At 46.5% G+C, this 17,190-nt stretch overlaps 6 protein-coding genes across 6 annotated transcripts; 3 read left to right on the top strand and 3 right to left on the bottom strand.

Annotated features, from left to right (window-relative positions):
• Positions 1-689: 689 nt before the first annotated feature.
• On the top strand, positions 690-2,171 carry Pdw03_8164 (Major facilitator superfamily domain, general substrate transporter; the record flags this gene model as incomplete). Its single annotated transcript, XM_066101884.1, has 8 exons — positions 690-823; positions 1,048-1,097; positions 1,142-1,206; positions 1,276-1,446; positions 1,515-1,600; positions 1,705-1,825; positions 1,896-2,033; positions 2,112-2,171. 8 exons carry the CDS (start codon positions 690-692, stop codon positions 2,169-2,171), a joined length of 825 nt encoding a protein of 274 aa, XP_065956967.1.
• A 2,739-nt stretch (positions 2,172-4,910) lies between these two features.
• Positions 4,911-6,197, bottom strand: Pdw03_8163 (uncharacterized protein; the record flags this gene model as incomplete). The annotated part of the gene is made up of 1 exon (XM_014677818.1): positions 4,911-6,197. The coding sequence occupies one exon, from the start codon at positions 6,195-6,197 to the stop codon at positions 4,911-4,913; it is 1,287 nt and encodes a 428-aa protein (XP_014533304.1).
• A 1,694-nt stretch (positions 6,198-7,891) lies between these two features.
• Positions 7,892-8,935, top strand: Pdw03_8162 (Short-chain dehydrogenase/reductase SDR; the record flags this gene model as incomplete). The annotated part of the gene is made up of 5 exons (XM_014677817.1): positions 7,892-8,196; positions 8,262-8,571; positions 8,631-8,686; positions 8,739-8,847; positions 8,903-8,935. 5 exons carry the CDS (start codon positions 7,892-7,894, stop codon positions 8,933-8,935), a joined length of 813 nt encoding a protein of 270 aa, XP_014533303.1.
• Positions 8,936-9,225: 290 nt separating this feature from the next.
• Pdw03_8161 (GPI anchored glycoprotein, putative) lies at positions 9,226-10,048 on the bottom strand (the record flags this gene model as incomplete). The annotated part of the gene is made up of 3 exons (XM_014677816.1): positions 9,226-9,667; positions 9,735-9,868; positions 9,929-10,048. 3 exons carry the CDS (start codon positions 10,046-10,048, stop codon positions 9,226-9,228), a joined length of 696 nt encoding a protein of 231 aa, XP_014533302.1.
• A 1,607-nt stretch (positions 10,049-11,655) lies between these two features.
• On the top strand, positions 11,656-12,907 carry Pdw03_8160 (Mitochondrial ribosomal protein L16; the record flags this gene model as incomplete). The annotated part of the gene is made up of 3 exons (XM_066101883.1): positions 11,656-11,834; positions 11,904-11,991; positions 12,056-12,907. 3 exons carry the CDS (start codon positions 11,656-11,658, stop codon positions 12,905-12,907), a joined length of 1,119 nt encoding a protein of 372 aa, XP_065956966.1.
• A 1,445-nt stretch (positions 12,908-14,352) lies between these two features.
• Positions 14,353-14,977, bottom strand: Pdw03_8159 (CBS domain-containing protein; the record flags this gene model as incomplete). The annotated part of the gene is made up of 2 exons (XM_014677814.2): positions 14,353-14,381; positions 14,458-14,977. The coding sequence occupies 2 exons, from the start codon at positions 14,975-14,977 to the stop codon at positions 14,353-14,355; spliced, it is 549 nt and encodes a 182-aa protein (XP_014533300.2).
• Between the last annotated feature and the right edge of the window lie 2,213 nt (positions 14,978-17,190).

Genomic DNA, 17,190 nt, shown 5'->3' with positions numbered 1-17,190 from the left:
TTGTCTTTTGGCTCAAAATTTTATAAAATGATAGACTAAGCATTTATAAAGATACGAAGTTATAGGTCTCTCAGACCGCCCTTCGGGTGGTCATAAGAAAAATGCTAGTGCTAAGTAACCTCTATTAAAAAGGAATGAACATAAAGCTGATTTAATTAAGCTTACTGGATTTAACGAGAATGTTAGAAGAGTCTCTTTTAGGCCGGAAGTGGTAGGGAACTTGTTTAAACTTTCACAAACAGACTCTACATTCATTGTAGTATGTATGTCTACTTCTTTTTACCAGCCACCCGTAAGCGGACACCGGGAGTCGATACGCGTACAAATCATGATTTGCTGAGCGAAGCGGAAGCAAATCCAGCGCGCTTTGAATAAGGCCTAAGGAACGACCTACAGCTAGGTTAGATAGCTTATAGGCGGCTTGGCGGGCTTAGGGCTTAAAAACCTCCTTATGTGTGAGCATTTCGATTGGTGGGAGGAAAAAGAGAATGATATGGCCATGAAGAAGAGAGCTATGGTTCCAACCTCTAACGTCCCTGAACTTATACTTATCCGCATTTATATCTCACATGCCTAATTCAGACATGACATGCTGACAACTGTTACACTATTTAGGACGATAAACATGCGCGCGCCTTCTAATCCGGGGACAGTTTGACTGCTGGGATGATGTAGAGAGTTACATCGCTATGAAGACCAGAGCCACCCCTAGAACATCTACTGTCCCAATCGCGGCCCCTAAATTGGTATCCATTCCCACTTCTAACCCTAATCTACTTGAGGCCTTGCACACTAAAACTTGCTACACTTTTCAGGACGAGAGGTTCGCGCGTCTTCTTGTTCGCAAACAGTCTGATTGGTGTGAGGATCTTTAATATGACATTGCCACGAAGACCAAAGCCCTAGTTGTGGACCCTGAACCCCCACGACGGACACCAAAAAACTGGCTACAACTTCCACTTACCATCTCACCGCAAGCAAACTGGTAACAATCTCCACTACCAAGTCGCGTATCTTTCATACCCGAGACTAACCACGACTAAATAGAACGACGAGTGTGTTCAACGTGCTATTCGTGAACATCACAAATGCACAGAGTAAGTTGAGAACAATGTCGTTATCACAGCTAAGTCCCTTTCAGTGGACATTCATATCCCCACTACAAACATTGAAGACGAGGCTAGCTTTTCTACCGCCACAAATCTGGTATAATCTACCCGTTTCCGAATTTTCATCTTTTTCAACCTTGACAAACTAAAAATGGTTATGCGATAGGGTGACGAGTATGCTCAACTTCTTATCCGTAAACATAATGACGGGCTGGAGAATGCTGCAGATGACACTGCTATGAAAACCAAAGCTCTCGCCACAAACACTGAAATCTCCACTATCCACACTGGGGATCTGGATACAACTTCTACCGGCCCCACCAACGCTAGCAAACTGGTATCTGTCCCCACTTTCAGAACCTAATCTCTTTTGGACCCTACATGCTAACTATAACTGTGCTTAAGAGTGTCGAGTATGCCCAACTTCCAGTTGATCAAGACAGCTTGGGAATGTCGAGAATTAATTCACTGTGGATGCCGAAGACCTCGATGTCAGTTCCACCGACACTGCCCCCGCTAGCATTCTGGTGTCTATCCCCACTTCTAGCTTGCCTATCGCTTATAGACCCCAGAGACTTAAATCACTACGCTTTAGGACGGCAAAAAAGGCTCAAGTTCCTTTTATTCAACATGATATCGTCGTGGACGCTGAAGACCTGCACATCAACAATGGGCTGCACGATACAACATATGGCTCTGTCATAGCCTTTCAATCGGTATCTTTTCCAATTTTCAGCTCGTGCATCTATTTCAGGTTGCAGAAACTAAAAGGGGGCCACACTATAGGACGACGATGATTTTCAACACCCCGTTAGTGAGCACGAAGACTGGTGTGAGGACGCTGAATTTCACGTTTCTGTGGTCACTGAAGAAATGCCTACTTGCAATGGGCCTCTAGGTACCACTAGCGGATCTATCACACCTGTTGGTTTGGTGTACAACCCCAATTCTAGCCCGACTATCCTCTTTAGACCTCGGAGACTAACGATGGCTATTCTATAGGACCACGAGGACATCCAATTCAGTGAGGATGGCGACTGGTCAAAAGGATGCGGAGAATAACATCTCTATGTACACCGAAGACATTGTTATAAATAACGATCCTCTCGCTACGACTGAAAACCTTAAAAGATCAGTCAAATTAATTTTATCCCCACCACAGCCAATTCTACCCCGTGTTTGGGAAATTTGAAACTGACTGTGATTGCACCATGTAGGACGATTCACAAACTCATCCCTTGCACCCCGACACATCTGATTTGGCCAATGATCTTGAGACTCCGCTTACTACAGACCATCAACTTGCGATAAACACCGCTACCGAGTCTTCCCATCAGATTGGTGACTCCCCGCAATCAGTCGGTCCAAGTCAGCTGTTCAGTGTCCCCAATTCCAACTCGACCCCCGAGTCAATCCCCTAATAGTCCAAGCAGACAATGCCTTCTCAGCTGAGTGGTTCCGCAGTGCCAGATGAGGTTAATGATGAATTTAATTACCGCTCGTTGATTGTAAGCGCCGATTTGGCGATCCACCACTGGAATTGGGTTGGTTGCCCAATGTATGCACGAAATGCGACTCCACCGTCAGTTTCCCTTGCTTTAATGCAATCTTAACGGAAGGCACCAAGGGGACGAGACAAACTTCGCGTGGTTTTCATTTTGAACCGTGCAATGCACCAAATCATCCCTCTCAGTTTGAGAGTCGAGAGGGGAAACGAAGGAATTTTGCAGATGCATGGTTCTGAGATGATTGAAGCATGCGGTGGATACACTAATAATCACTATTCTCTCTATGGAGTTTTGATTATTGATGGCTTTTCTATGCGCCGAACGATCTTTTCGGATGCCGGGGTGCCAGTTGTACGAGGATATGCAATCAACACTGGAGAATTTACAATCGACAATGGCATTTGTGAAAATGGACCTCTTATTTCGCGATACGAATGGATTGGCGAGATCAGCTGGTCGCTGCCGCTCAGAGACCTAATCGCTCTCCTCGAAAGCTCGCCAGGAAAACAACTTCTTTAATGTTGAAGACCGAATCCCTGGCAATAAAAGAATCTTTCACCCCCAAACTATCTTTCCACCTACTCTTTTGCCCCCCTGGAGATTTTGAGCAAGATTTTTCAAAAGGCTTAGGCCTCCGCAAAAAGAATTGTTCGCACGTCTATTTTATCTGCCACTTGGGATCATGGGACCCATGATCAAGAAGACTCCTGGCCCAAATTCTATCTCTTATACATCACTCTCTTTCCCAATTGACATCAGGGGCGATGTCATCAACAAGGCTTGGACTACTACCAATGCTATCATTTGCAAACTTTTTGCTTCCCTTTTGGAATGGGGCTAATCATCAAGAAATCATAGAGTTTGATCAAGGCTGTCTTCCATCCACATAGGATTGTACCTGAGGTTGTTTCGTTCTTATCAGGCTAATTTACGTCACACTTTAGTTGTTCTAAAAAGTGTAGGTGGCATTTTGAGAGGTTAAGGTTGAGATAGGGGTATGTTTTCAGATCACAGTGACTTTCAGACATTTTGGTAACTTCAGGACCATTGTAATTTCTAAGATTGACTCATTTTGGGCCTTATTTAACTTGTCTGGATATCTTGATTCCCTGGACTAAGTCTTAAATGATTTGGGAAGTAACTTTAGTTTACAGAACATTGTCACTCAAAGTTGACGCTTTGCTGAGACCATGCTAAGATAAGTTCACTACCCTCTAAAAATGTTTTCCTAAAAGAAAGGCATAATCAAAAGGAAGGGTTTATAATCTTCAATTTCAATTTCTCCTAGGAAGTTTAAGCAAGTAAAATGCTATGCTTGAGCAAAAACAGATGTCGCATAGCATAGTAAACTCGTTCTAATCTCTGAACCGAATGAGCCCCAGATGCAGACACGGGTCTTTCCAAAGGAGTGTCAGGTTAGCTCTCATCCGGCCTTGATCCATTTCCACTCAGGCATCAACCCTGAAAAATCAGGCATTTGATCTTTGGTCGCTCTGCCCCTTCGCATTCTATGTCTACCACAGTCACCCTACATGAGCATGCAAATTACCTATGCCAGCGAAATTTGTGGCCATTCCGCTCATATTGCCTTGATCTAAGCCTGTCCCATCGCATCGGCTATCCTTTGAAACACCACACGGCTAGCAACAATTGGTAGTCAGGCCAAAGACCTCTCATGGAGTGTTGATTTGTCTATACCTAGCTACCTGTCTTGCTCACTAAGCTTGAACTTGGAGCCATCATGTACGCGATTTAGGCCTTCTCAAAATTGAACGAAGCATTGAGACTTTATTCGGTAGAACCATATACTAAAACAATGGTATCGCGCGTATTGAACATTTTGACGCTTCAACACTTGACACTTGATACAACGGAAAATGAAATCACGGAACGACGGGCCTTCAGCATTCAAAATAAAAAAAGCTATCTATTTAGATAGCGCACAAAGGCAAGCTGATTGATAGATGAACCATATGGAAAGAGACTTGAGATCAATCTTTCTCTTTCTTTTGGAAGAATTTCCGATTTGGCCAAAACCCAATGTCGGGTATCAAAGCCATATATAGGTATGCCAGAAGGAAACGGCCTCACATGAAACTCATCCCAAAAGTTACCAAAATACAATCTCAGTATCGACTCGAGCAAAATTTGCAGTGGCCGAAATCTAGACTGAAACAAACATTAAATTCAATCTCAAACCATTATGAACCCGGTTTGATGGGATCAAAACCAGATGGAGAGCAAGATCAGAGCAGAGAAATCCTGGCCACAGCAAAAATAGACAAAGAAAAGCCTAAGCAAACTTATCTCTTAATAGTTTTAGCATGGATTCCAGTCCCTGTCGAGCCTTTGAGAACGCTTGCTTGATCCCCCTACGACGACCAAAGACAGGAGTGGGAAAAGAAAAATACTCCTCAGGTGGTGCTTCAACACCACACATTGTAATTGTGGGAGGTAGTTTTTCGACCCCCTCGATGGTCTCTAACTTTCGTGCATGTGGGAATATTTCTGGCGAGATTGATTGACATTGGCTCAACCGCGAAGGTCTCCGCACCCAGGTCACCCTCTGCGGGAACCGACCCCAAGAGGCATCACAGGCTTCATTCCGACACTCTGCCCACTGGGAAACTGATCGAATAGCACTAGACTCCACAAAGCCATTTCCAATAGCCAAATCCGTAGCACCGTATGTTTGCACATTGCCAAAGTCCGTACTTGTTGCTTCACCAGAATCTTCCGGGTCTTCAAGCCAGGTTCCATGAGGGGAGTAGTATTTGAAGACCCGTCCAGTTGAGGCACGTACAAGCTCTGATCCCCGGAGGTTGAACAAGGCATTCTCGGTGTCATCTAGAAGTACAACGACCGGGTCTATGTAGTCTCCTGCTCGGTTCAGAAGCGATAGAATTCTCCAGGTGGCACTTCCTTGTGGGTTCTTCGGTTTCGCCAATATTTTGGCAAGCGAATCGCATGGGGAAGTTGAGCTATGGGTGTATGTTCGCATTCCCATCCAGTTGAAGTGATGTATATCCTCATCGGCTTCAATCCAGGCTTGACGATCGGCAAAGATGGTATCAACAGATTGCTGTGCAACTGAAGAGACTTCAGAAGCTGTGTTTGGTGTCAATTGCCCCCAGTACAATTCGTCATCGGAGAGCGACCTCTCGTAACTTGAAGACGCATTGGTGGACTCACAGAGTTCATACTGGGTTTCTTCGGGAGCGCTTGAAGTCGAATCTGTAGCTCCATGGGCCCAGCCCCACAGCTCATCCCAAACCTCTTCGTATAGGGTTGAAAAGGATGGCTGAAACCGGGGGGTAGAAACAAGATTGGTAGTTGGAAAGGATTCGTCGTACCTAGTTGAATTAGGTGCACGATAATGAAGGGACTTTGTCATGGCAGCCATAGGTAAACTAGCGTCGGTTGCCGCGTCTTCGACATCTTGAGCCCAATCAAAGTGGCATCGACGAAGCAGATCCTCCAAGGGAGCGCTCTGTGTTGAGGGAGATTCATACAAGTTTCTATCACGCTTTGAGATAATTTTCAGAGGAGCTACATGGCGAACGTTCACTGGAGAATGCATCGTGATTTGATTGTACTAGTCGATAGATTTCAATGTTGTTGGAAATGTCACGATTGATGATCCGATATGTATATGTGAAGCGACAGTTAGAAAGTGAACAAAATTGTATCTAGGAAGAGATGGTAGTTTACCGCGAAATCTGTGTTATCCTGAATATAGAAGAAACGCGCTCTTCTGCTCTTATATTCTGGACAAAAAGATCACCATAGGACTCGAGAGAAAGTGCCGAGGCTATGATTGCTGTGCACTGCTGGTGGGTATCATCACCGCTATTTATTAGATGCATCGGGGGTAGTGACTAGCCTTTAGAAGTAAAGATCGATGTCCTCTAAAGAAATTTTGACAATGTTATTGATTTGATCTTTGTCCATCTACAACGAGTCTTACGTTGTCCATAATAACGGTGCACTTGGCCCTTTGTTAAGTTAAACATGGCCATCTCAACTAGAGGGATTATCTTCAAAGACAGACTGTCTCTTTGAGTAATTCAAACGAGTTGAGAGGCTTTGTCTCTCATTTTGGGCAGTCTCAAGCGAATACAAATAATTCATGGCATGCATTCAGAGACAAACTCCATCTTGTGCATTGCCTGCGAATGTTCGGGCCAAGTGCCTACTAGAGAGCGCATTTTAAGTAGCAGGCAGTCTTTATGAAGCAATTACAAACTAAAAGCACACATCTAAAATGTGCAAAAAGACAACATGCTCGCAACATCGATTTTCTCAACTCTTCGACTAGCTAGAGGGAATGCAAAAGAAACGAAAGGTTGCAACCTAAGTCTCGTTCAATCAATTCTATGAGTATGTGATGTAGAATTTTAAAAAAACCTTCCAAGGTGTACCACATGAAAAGAACAGTTAAGATCGCTAACGTTAGAGAGAGAGAAAAAGCGACCAAAGCCAAATTCGTCGCAGGCCATTCTCCATGGTTTACTACTTTGGAGATAGTTTGTAATCCATTAATTCAACAACTCCTGTCCTTAATAGCAATCTCACTTCGGATGCTGTTTATAAAAAATACTTCATATTCAAGGCAGATAGATGTACGGTCTAATCAGAAACTTGTGCGTTACGGGCCTTGCGCCTTCTCAATTTCCTTCGTTTTCTGCTATTTGCTTTCTTTATACACAAATCCAGCTAGATTTTGATAGAGTTGAATTTGTCCTCACCTGATATTCGTGCAATATCTGCGAATTTGATAAAGGAGTGAAAATGGTCATTTATGCGCAGCATATGACGAACTTGCATACTTCCAGGGCTCCCTATACACGAATTGCCCGTATGGGTGGCTTACTGAATTACTGCACTGATGTGTCCAGTTGCTCCGATTTTCATAGTGATTCAATTCATCACCTAGGTCAATCAACAAAGCGAATATGTCGGGCGCTTGGCGGGGTTTAGATCGAGCGAAGGGATCGGCCTTCCGATCCCTTCTTGCCGGGCCGCGTTGTATGTGATTACATAACACAAGATGACGCCAGAGTCCCCGCACTCGTTCGCGATTATTCTATTTATTTTGGGTTCTACCTTTCATTTCTCCTTGGCAGATAGAGAGTTCGATCCATGAGCCATCTGCGAGCTTGGATCAGATCAATTGGACCCTTTCAACGGCTCTCACACCCCTTTGCATCCCCAGCTCTCTCCGCAAATACCTCCTTCCCTCTTACAGCCTACCAGACTACTATCCGACGCACCATGGCTTCCGCAATGGCAAAGCGCCTCGAAGGCAAGACTATCGTCGTTACCGGCGCCTCATCCGGCATTGGAAAGAGCACAGCCAAGGAGTTCGCCCGCACATCGCCCAAGAACGTGAAGTTGATCCTTACCGCGCGCCGCATTGACACATTGAAGGAGGTCGCGGCGGAGATCACAAAGGAAGTTGGCGATGGTGTCCAGGTTCTTCCCGTCAAGCTAGATGTCAGTAACCCAGAGGAAGTCAACAACTTCGTTTCCTCCCTGCCTGAGGAGTTCAGAGAAATTGATATCCTTGTCAACAATGCGTGAGTCATACATATCAAGCTAGATTGATTGGTGTGCAGAATTGATACTGACAGTCTCGGTGTAGTGGCTTGGTCAAGGGTGTCGCCCAGGCACCCGAAATCGCTGCCGAGGATATCAAGGTCATGTTTGACACCAACGTCACTGGTCTCATTAACATGACCCAGGCCATCCTTCCCATCTTCAAGAAGCGCTCTGAGGGTGGCCGTGGAGATATCATTAATATTGGCAGTATCGCTGGTCGCGAGCCTTACTCTGGCGGCAGCATCTACTGCGCCACCAAGGCGGCTGTCCGCTCTTTCACTGACGCGCTGAGAAAAGAGCTCATCGCCACGAGAATTCGTGTTATTGAAATCGATCCTGGTCAAGTCGAGACGGTATGGTCATCGCATTCTTTAATGGTCATCTTGAATATGAAGCTAACGCCTGTGGCTAGGAGTTCTCTATCGTCCGATTCGGTGGAGACAAGGCAAAGGCTGATGCTGTCTACCAGTAAGTCATGCCGCATAAACCAAAAACATTCGGAGTTATTAATCATTTTCAGGGGCGTCGAGCCATTGACCGGCGATGACATCGCAGAGATCGTTGTCTTTGCGGCTGGTCGTCGTGAGAATGTTGTGATCGCTGATACCCTGGTGTTCCCCAGCCATCAAGTAAGCTTGTCTTGAAGTTAAATTTCATCGTTGACAGGTTCTAACAATACCATAGGCTGCGGCTGGTGTCATGCACCGCAAGTTGTAAATTGTCGGTCCAAATGAAGATATAGAGGGGTTTACAACATAGATGGTACTCGTTGTACATGTTTCAATGCCTCACGTCGTACGGCGTAGATACGAGGTTTATGTCTGACGTACAACAACACAGGTCTGAACTATGTCGATGATACCGAAATAAATAAGATTTTTCAAGCTTCGTAGATGGCATAGTAAACATAAGAAAAAGAACATTCCTAATTTTGAATGAGGCACACAGGCGTTGACCGGACCACGGCTATTGCCATGCACGCTCAATTCCAGAATGGTTCCCCATCCTCAAAGAGCGAGAAGGGCCAGTGCAGCCGCAGCACCACCAGCAGCCCAGCGCGTGTTTCCAGGATTCATGGGCATAGCAGCGTTACCACTCTTAGTCTGGCTAGTGGCAGCAGCACTGCTGCTATCTGCGGACGCGCCAGCAGTGCTAGTAACAGTACTAATACCAGTGTTAGTGCTGGTGGCAGTGGTATCAGAAGTAGAAGCAGAGGTGGTCAATGTAGCAGCGCTAGTCGACACGGCAGTCGAAGCTGAGACAGAGGCACCAGTGGTGGCGGAACTGCTATCAGTGCCAGTTGCGGTAATCGTCACAGGCATCAATGCGCCGCCAGGAATTTCCGTGATAGCGATGGCCGAGTTCCATGTGGAGGTCGTGCCACGCTCGTCAAAGATTGCGCCGCACTTTACGCTCGTGGAATCATACTTGCAGCTCTCAGCGATGGTGCTGTTTCCGGAAAGGATCAGCGATGACAGTGGGGGGAAGGGGGTTTCTTTTCGGGCTAGATACTCACACATCATCCATGTTGTATCCTAGGCTGACAGTTGAAGAACCTTGGTTCACGGTCATGCCAGCCGGGGGAAGGCCACAGTCATCCGAATCAACGTCGGCAGGACAGTTGATAAGATACTTGGTCATGGAGCCGCTCTGGAACAATGTCAATATTAGTCGTCTGTGCTGAATAAAGAAAGGGATGATCGCACATACAGATCCAATGACCTTGCCCTCAATTCGTTGCTCATCGAACCCGGGTAGAAACAGAGTGACTGTCTCGGCAGCGATGGCGGCGGTGGCACTAGCCAAGAGAGCGAAAGATTGGATACGCATGGTGTATTTAGTTGATTAACGAAAGAAAGGTTAAGCAAGCGAACGACAAAAAACGAATGTGAAAAGAAGATGAACTCAAGCTTTGAGAGACCATGTAAGATTCGGATTTATTTCAGGGTCTCATCCGCACTAAAAGTTCCTCAGTGCAGACAGAACAGTCTAGAGCTGTTTCGTATAATTGACGGATGGCGTTCAAACGGAGCCTCTCTAGTGGCTGCTTCATCAGTCAAGAGATGCTCTCTAGCCTATTTGGATGCTAGCGTAGATCTAGTCTCTGCAAAACCCATACCGCTGTACCTATTTAGGACATTTGAGCCCCTTTCTCTCCGTGGCTGCAAAAATAGCCACACGCAACCCATTTCGAATGCCGGTGGGGAGGAGTGCCAGGGTTTTATGGGAGATCCAGATTTTTATAGGGATTTTTTCTCTGTGTACTCTTATTCTCCGGAAGGAATGCCGTCCTCGGCACTCTGATGATAGTCAGAAAACGCTCCGGAGCTAGCCTAAGCAACACAAGTTGTTCCCAATTGGGACTTCAACTGGGCAGTGTCAATGCAAGGACTAGAAATTTCCCCCAAGCCAAGCCCTTGGCGGAGTGCCCGGGACCGCCCTCAGCCTCAACCTCCCCCGTTCTGTCATGGATGGCACAGGTTTGGATTTTCTCTCTATTTTTCGTTGGATTTTTTTTTAAATCTCTTAATTGATCTACATTTCGATACTTTAGCACTTCTTCATTATCACCTAGTTGTGTTTCGCAGAATTTGATATCGGAGAAGATCCTCACTGCATGCGTGATTCGATCTCTTTCAATAATATATTTGTGGTGTCTCGGGCAAAGAGAGTCAGACAAAACACTTCAGTGATGTCTTGATTTTAGGGCCATCGCTATTGTTGCGTCTTGTAAGATACCGGAGCTCCTTGCCCTCTTACTATACTTGCTCTCACATCCATGAATGGCCTTAAATCAACGTGAAATGGCTTCATTGAAACCCTTTTATGGGGCAGTCTGATCCCTCCTGTGAGTTTTCCTGGAGCTCCAGTCAACAGTCCTGGACCCTGAGTTACTACTCCGTACATCCATAGGGACTTGATAGCCCTGTGCCCCCAAGCCCCGCTAACCCGGCAAGGACGTTTTGCCAAGCGTCAAAGACAGTAATGCTAAGCGATTAGTTGGTGTCCTTTTCTTTATGGGCCAACCATATGGATCTTAACTAAAGTGCAGAAGATGGATGAGACAGGCTGTTTAATGTGGCTGATTCCGCAGGTGATCATTTCCCACCAAAACTCCAGGTTTCCCCCCCCCCCCCCCCCCCGGAAGGATTCCCACGCGGCAAGCTGATTCGAGGACAGTCGTTCGCGACAACGGCTGCACGAAAACAGCTCCCATTTAGGCTCAATCTTTATACTGGAAACTCCTTGGCAAGGCATATTTCTACCTTGGCATCAACGATGAAGATAAGCTCCGACTGCTTCAATTCTATAAAGGAGCGCCATTTGAACCATTTTGGAAATGGCGCATTAACCCACCCCATCAAGAGCTAATAGCATCATTACTACCATTGATAGAAACCATTTTTCACACTAATCGACTCTTTCTCATCAACACCATGGCAGGAAAGATCGATGTTAACAACAAGGTCTACAAGCTGGCCGCCATGCCCTTTATTTTGGAGCGCAACGGCGAATACGATGAAGCTATCAAGATCTACAAGAGCGCCATCACAGTTTTGGATGAAGCAACTAAAATGTACAAGAAAGGAAACGTCCTCAAAATCAACAGAAAAATGTTCGAGAGACAGGTCCAAGTTCATCGAGAACGCCTAGCCTATCTTGAAAATCTAAAAAACAAGGGCAGTTTCGATGGCATAATATTGCCTCCGACGATTTTGGACGCGATGGAAGAAATTGAGGACGAGGATGGAAAGACTTCGTCTTTGACCCAAGTAAGCCACACATTCCAGGCCATGGCACACTCTTTCACACCACTAATTTTTTGTCAACTGTAAGATCCGTCGGGATCTTAATACTTTTCGCGGAGATGACCCCAGTCAAGCCAATGCTATCAGCACAGCTCCGGCCCACCTCCAGCCATTCCTCAATGCCGACACCTCGCAGCGGCCCTTCTTTTCGCTGACCCTCTCTCCCTCGGCCCCCACGGTTACTTACCGCATTACGCATTCCTCGGAGCTTGTCAGCCTGGGGATGCGCTCGCATTGGTTTTTCGTCAAAGACGCGACCAACACACATGTCTTGTATGCCCTCCAATTTGTCTGGAGCAACGAAGCGCCCATTGTCGACACGGTCCTTCGACGCGCCGGGGAATTCTTACCTCAAATTGGAGCGACGAGTGTGAAACTACAAAAGACCAAAGGAGGAAGTTTCCGGCTGATGACGCGGACAATCCCCGATATGGGCGCAGTCACCGAGATTCCGGATGGAGAAATGCAGCGAAAGGATTGGTCCCCGCGACGATTTGAGTATGGGGGACGCAATTTCGTTTGGAAGACCGCAGCGGCAGAGGGGAAGAAAGAGGGTGGGATGTTTGGGAGCTTTGGTATCGCTTGGGAGACTTTATATGAGACGAAGCGTGTGTGGGCCAAAAGTGGAAGTAGGACGGGGAAGATGGAAGATGAAATTGTGGGTCCCAGGCTGTGCTGGGGAGAAAAGAAAGGGGGAAATGGTGCTGAACACAGCATTCACATGGTCGGTGGCTTGGATCTGTATTTCAGAGAACATCTGCTCGCGGTCCAGTTGTCGAGGTTGGCTCGTGTCAGCTATCCCCCGCAAAAGGATACCAAGGGGATTGAAGTAGCAACAGCCGGTCTGGGTTGGCTGTCCATTGTTTCGTCGTTGGCATGAAATTCTGGCGAGGGGCGGGCATCTGATTTCGTTTTCGCTGCATACATTCCTCTTTATGATACCGAGATGTCCTTTTTAACTTACGATGAAGAAACGAATTAACATCATTTCAATGGACTATCGTCTGACTGCTGGGCTTAGATTCCATGGGGGTGATCTTCTAGTGGTTTTTTGAGGTTGCCCCAAGAAGTCCTTGTCCAAATTTCCAGCACAGAAGCCGATAATTTGAGCAAAAAGAGGTTGTTTCCTATAACTGCCAGTATGCAACCCTTAGAAGGGCTGGGAAAAGAGCCACTTGCCTGTTCATCGGACATGGAGATGGCCATTTCCTCAAACAGCGAGTCAAACCACTCGGTGTCTCCAAATGAGACGACGGCGAGTAATTGAAAAGTGGGAATAGCTTCGAATTTAAGAACGGAGTTCGTGGGGGGAGCTATTACTATAGGATCTGGGGTCCCATTCCTAGCGCTTGCAATTCTGATGGCCGGATGAGCCCTTTGGAATGACCGCAAAAACCAGCATTCTCAACTTTTGCAGGCCGTTTGTTAACCGACCTCTGAAGACTTCCCATCCTGGCCTCCAAATCCTGCAGGCATGAGCAAAGTCGTTTTCGAGAGTTGAGGTGGGAGACTCGGTAGGACCGTGTGGTGTAAAATTCCGTGACGAGCAAACGACTGCTCATTTAATGGGTGCACCCAACACTCTCATCGTCAAACGCAATGGCAGCGGGCGAATAATCACCGGCGATAGCACAGATTAGTCTGGCCTCTGCGGTATTTTGGCTGCACACTCAACAAAAACAAAACACCAACCCATTACCGGACTAATGATGTGGGCTAGGGCGTATCAAGAGCCCACTTTCTGTGCTGGGCATAAAGCTGGATTACGGTACATCTATCCCATGAAACGGACCTTGGTCACTGCTGAGAAAGTCAAAAAAGGGGTTCAAAGTCCGTGTTTTTAAGATCAAAATTGATTCAAGTCTACAAGATCTTCCTGCGAATTAGGAAGTCGATATTGGCACTGTAACCGCAGAAAGCCCCACATAAGATCAGAGCAGATCAGTTCTTTTCGTTGATCTGGCATGAAGGTTTGGAGGTTTGGATTTCGATATATCATACAAGCCGAGGCAGACGCCCCTTTTGACTGCCGCACAGCAGAATCAAGAGTGAGACACAGTTACGGGTGTGGAGGTGCTGCTCGCACAGGCATTCGACCAGTTTCTACTCCGTGCTCTGGGTGGAACTTGAGCTGCGGAGGGAGATCATAGCGGAGACAATTGTGATCCTTGACAGAGAGCGGGTAGTGTGCTTTAGATTTGGAATTCAATACGTCAATTTTGGAACCATTGACAGATACAATATGCAATTGCTTAATTTGAAAACACTACATAACACACCGGTCAATTGGCGCTCGATACGAGAGATCCTACTCGGGTGATTGGATCATCTGGTCGAATAGATCGAATGTTCGGCTACATATTGCATTGGCTTTGCGTCAATTGGCGCTTCCGCCGTACTAAGATTGCCTGAGGGAAATGGATAACTCACGCTGTATCTTCCATTCTGGCAACCCGCAGATAGTCGAAGATCCAATTGGCTTGGGCCTTTGATAAACACATCGTCCTTGGGACATTCGATTGCCCCAATCGCGGATTTCCTGCTCCAAGATGGGCAAGTTTTGACAATTCACTGGCAGCCATCCCGTAGATGTAGGCTGGATCAGTAAAGCCAGAACATTCAAAACCCAGAACTTGCTGTTGCTGCTTCTTCCCGGACAGTTGAGACTGCTGTCATAGGACCTTATTACCCTGTCGATGAATGGATGCAAGGGACGAGTGATGTCGGCGATTCGGAATAAGCCTATAAGAAGTGGAGTGTTGAAGACTCCAGCAGTATACTCATGCTCGGGTCTTAGTCCAGATCCTGTATCTACGACATGGTATGCCATTCCTCCAACGGAGTCCGAGTGGAGATACAGACCCCAGTAGAACTCGTTGAGCTCGGGTGGTTCTTGGCGAGCTTGGAGAATGACATACAGTCCGCCGACATGGAGATCTGCAAAAGACATTGGGAGATGATTGGCTGATGTTGGGGTTTCTCAACCCTGGACTTGTTGGCCGTTTGCTTTATCTGCTTGGGCGTTGGGTAGGCACGAGTTGGGTAGCGCTCACCCTATCTTCACAACGAACACAAAAGTTTTCGGTGATTTTTTGTTTTATCAGAGTCAAGTACTTAAATCTCCGACAGATTGGACACGTTGTGTGAACGGTCTCTGCTCATGTGCCCAGGCACACTTGTACCCCCATGGTCTGTTGCACGTCAAGCGGGATTGGTGATGCCTTCGGTCTCAAGTCAACTCAAGTGTGATTCGGTCTTTTTCTTAACTGGCGAGTAATTCCGGGGTATCTGTCCGGTTCTTTTATTTTGGTTTTTGTTTTCCTTTTTTCTGGGCCAGCTGCTGAGTTCACATCCATCTAATTGATGTTTGCAGAAAAGCGTTCTACTTGGATCGGTCTCCGCGCGTGGACATCTCCCATCGCATTTGGCCGTTGGCCTGATCGATTTCGATCCTTCCTCCCTTGGCAAGTATGGATTCTGTTGGTTCAAAGGGACTTTCATCAGTTTCACGGTTGTGTGACTTGGCAAGTAGAATTGTCGCCAGATATTGGACAACGCCTACCAACAGTCTGTCCCATCACATCACTTTATGCGGCTCATTATCGGTCCTCTCATCCATGTCTTGTAGTTCTAAGCGCTGCCTCGAAACACAGTTCCTCGTACCACTTGCCGGATGTTGATAGATGCACCAGCGTCATGATCAATCACAGACCGTGCGTCCGTTTGACGGATCAGATCGGGATCAGCCCACATTACAAATCAACACGCAGTCTTCTTGATTATCAAATCAGTTCTTCTAAGAATGCTTCAGGACCATATGGAAATTTGAATGCCGACCAGCTAACAGAATAACATGAGGATTTAATCTCGGCTCCTGATCCACCTTCAGACATCTATTCGAGCCAATATTGCATAGTCGTGCCCAGGTGCACAATCTCATTTCAATCCACTCATCCAACGGAAAGGAAGCAACCGAGTTACGCTTAGGTCAAGACAGGCATCGCAGGGAAGAACCGACAGGATCGAAAATCGCGCCAAGTTCTTAAAAAAAAAATTAGGACTGGTGAAGTATGTTTTAGAACATTACTAAGATCGAGGTGATTCAAGGCTCAAATGTATCTCTGCACACTATGCGGGGCCGAATTCAAAGTCTCAAGTCGCGGGGTGCCTGGCAGCCGTCAACTTCAAATGTCAGGGCCTGGGAGACCATTCAACAAACGATGGTGGGAAATGGTATAGATCACGTCCCCGATCTACAACATTTATATCTATTCCAAAAAAGACACACACACACACACAAAAACGGCGTGGCCTTAATGTTGGTAGGGTGATGATCGGGGTGAAAAATCAGTGGATCGGCATCAAACGCTCCGGTAATTTGTAGGGATTTCAAGAGTGGGCCAGTGACAAGAATAGGAATATTCCGATGTATCCAATCATCAAAAGTGACAGAGGTGATTGATGCAAATATGCAAGGCGTCTACTGCAAGCCCTCCAGGCGTATAAGATGGCCAAGATGAACATGCGGTGTCGAACAAGACGGTTGATTTTTGGATACCCCCAACCTCAGTTGAATGATCTGGAATTTTGGCTTCCACGTTTCTGAACCGAACCTGGTGTACAACATAAGTGTACGAAGTACAACTTGGACATCGGCCAATGCCCTAAAAGCGCCATAGAGGGGACCCATCTCCACCGGAACGGCAGATCCACTCAGGAACGAACTGGGCTTCCTGCCTTCTGTTCAATGGTACATGTGCAGCCAATATTGTCTCGACCAGATGGCGGTAATTGCGGATTTGGTATGCTCCGTAGATTGCGAGTAAAAGGAGGCATGAAAAAAAAAACTCCGCTATATAGTGCCAATTGCACGTTGCTTGATGGGGCCGTGGCTTACGCCAGTCCAATTTCCAGAGACCTAGCGTACGGCCATATGTTCGAAATCGGAATCTAAAAAAGAAAGGAGACGATACAACATAGGAAATAACACACTTGAATAGATCCGACTGCAATGGAAAACGTAGAAATCTCTACAGGAGCGAAGAATTCCTAACCCCCCTCCCCCCAAAAAAGGGCAAATATAAAAGCAATCTACTCAATGGCGCGCGCATGTCCCCTTTTTCTGGTCCAATCACCATTTTCTCCCCACTATCTCCTGAATTT

This window comes from Penicillium digitatum, chromosome 3 (assembly GCF_016767815.1).
Source record: "Penicillium digitatum chromosome 3, complete sequence".
In the NCBI taxonomy this organism is placed as follows: Eukaryota; Fungi; Ascomycota; class Eurotiomycetes; order Eurotiales; family Aspergillaceae; genus Penicillium; species Penicillium digitatum.
Note: the sequence above shows the minus strand (reverse complement) of the source record. Positions and strands in the feature narration are given on the sequence as shown.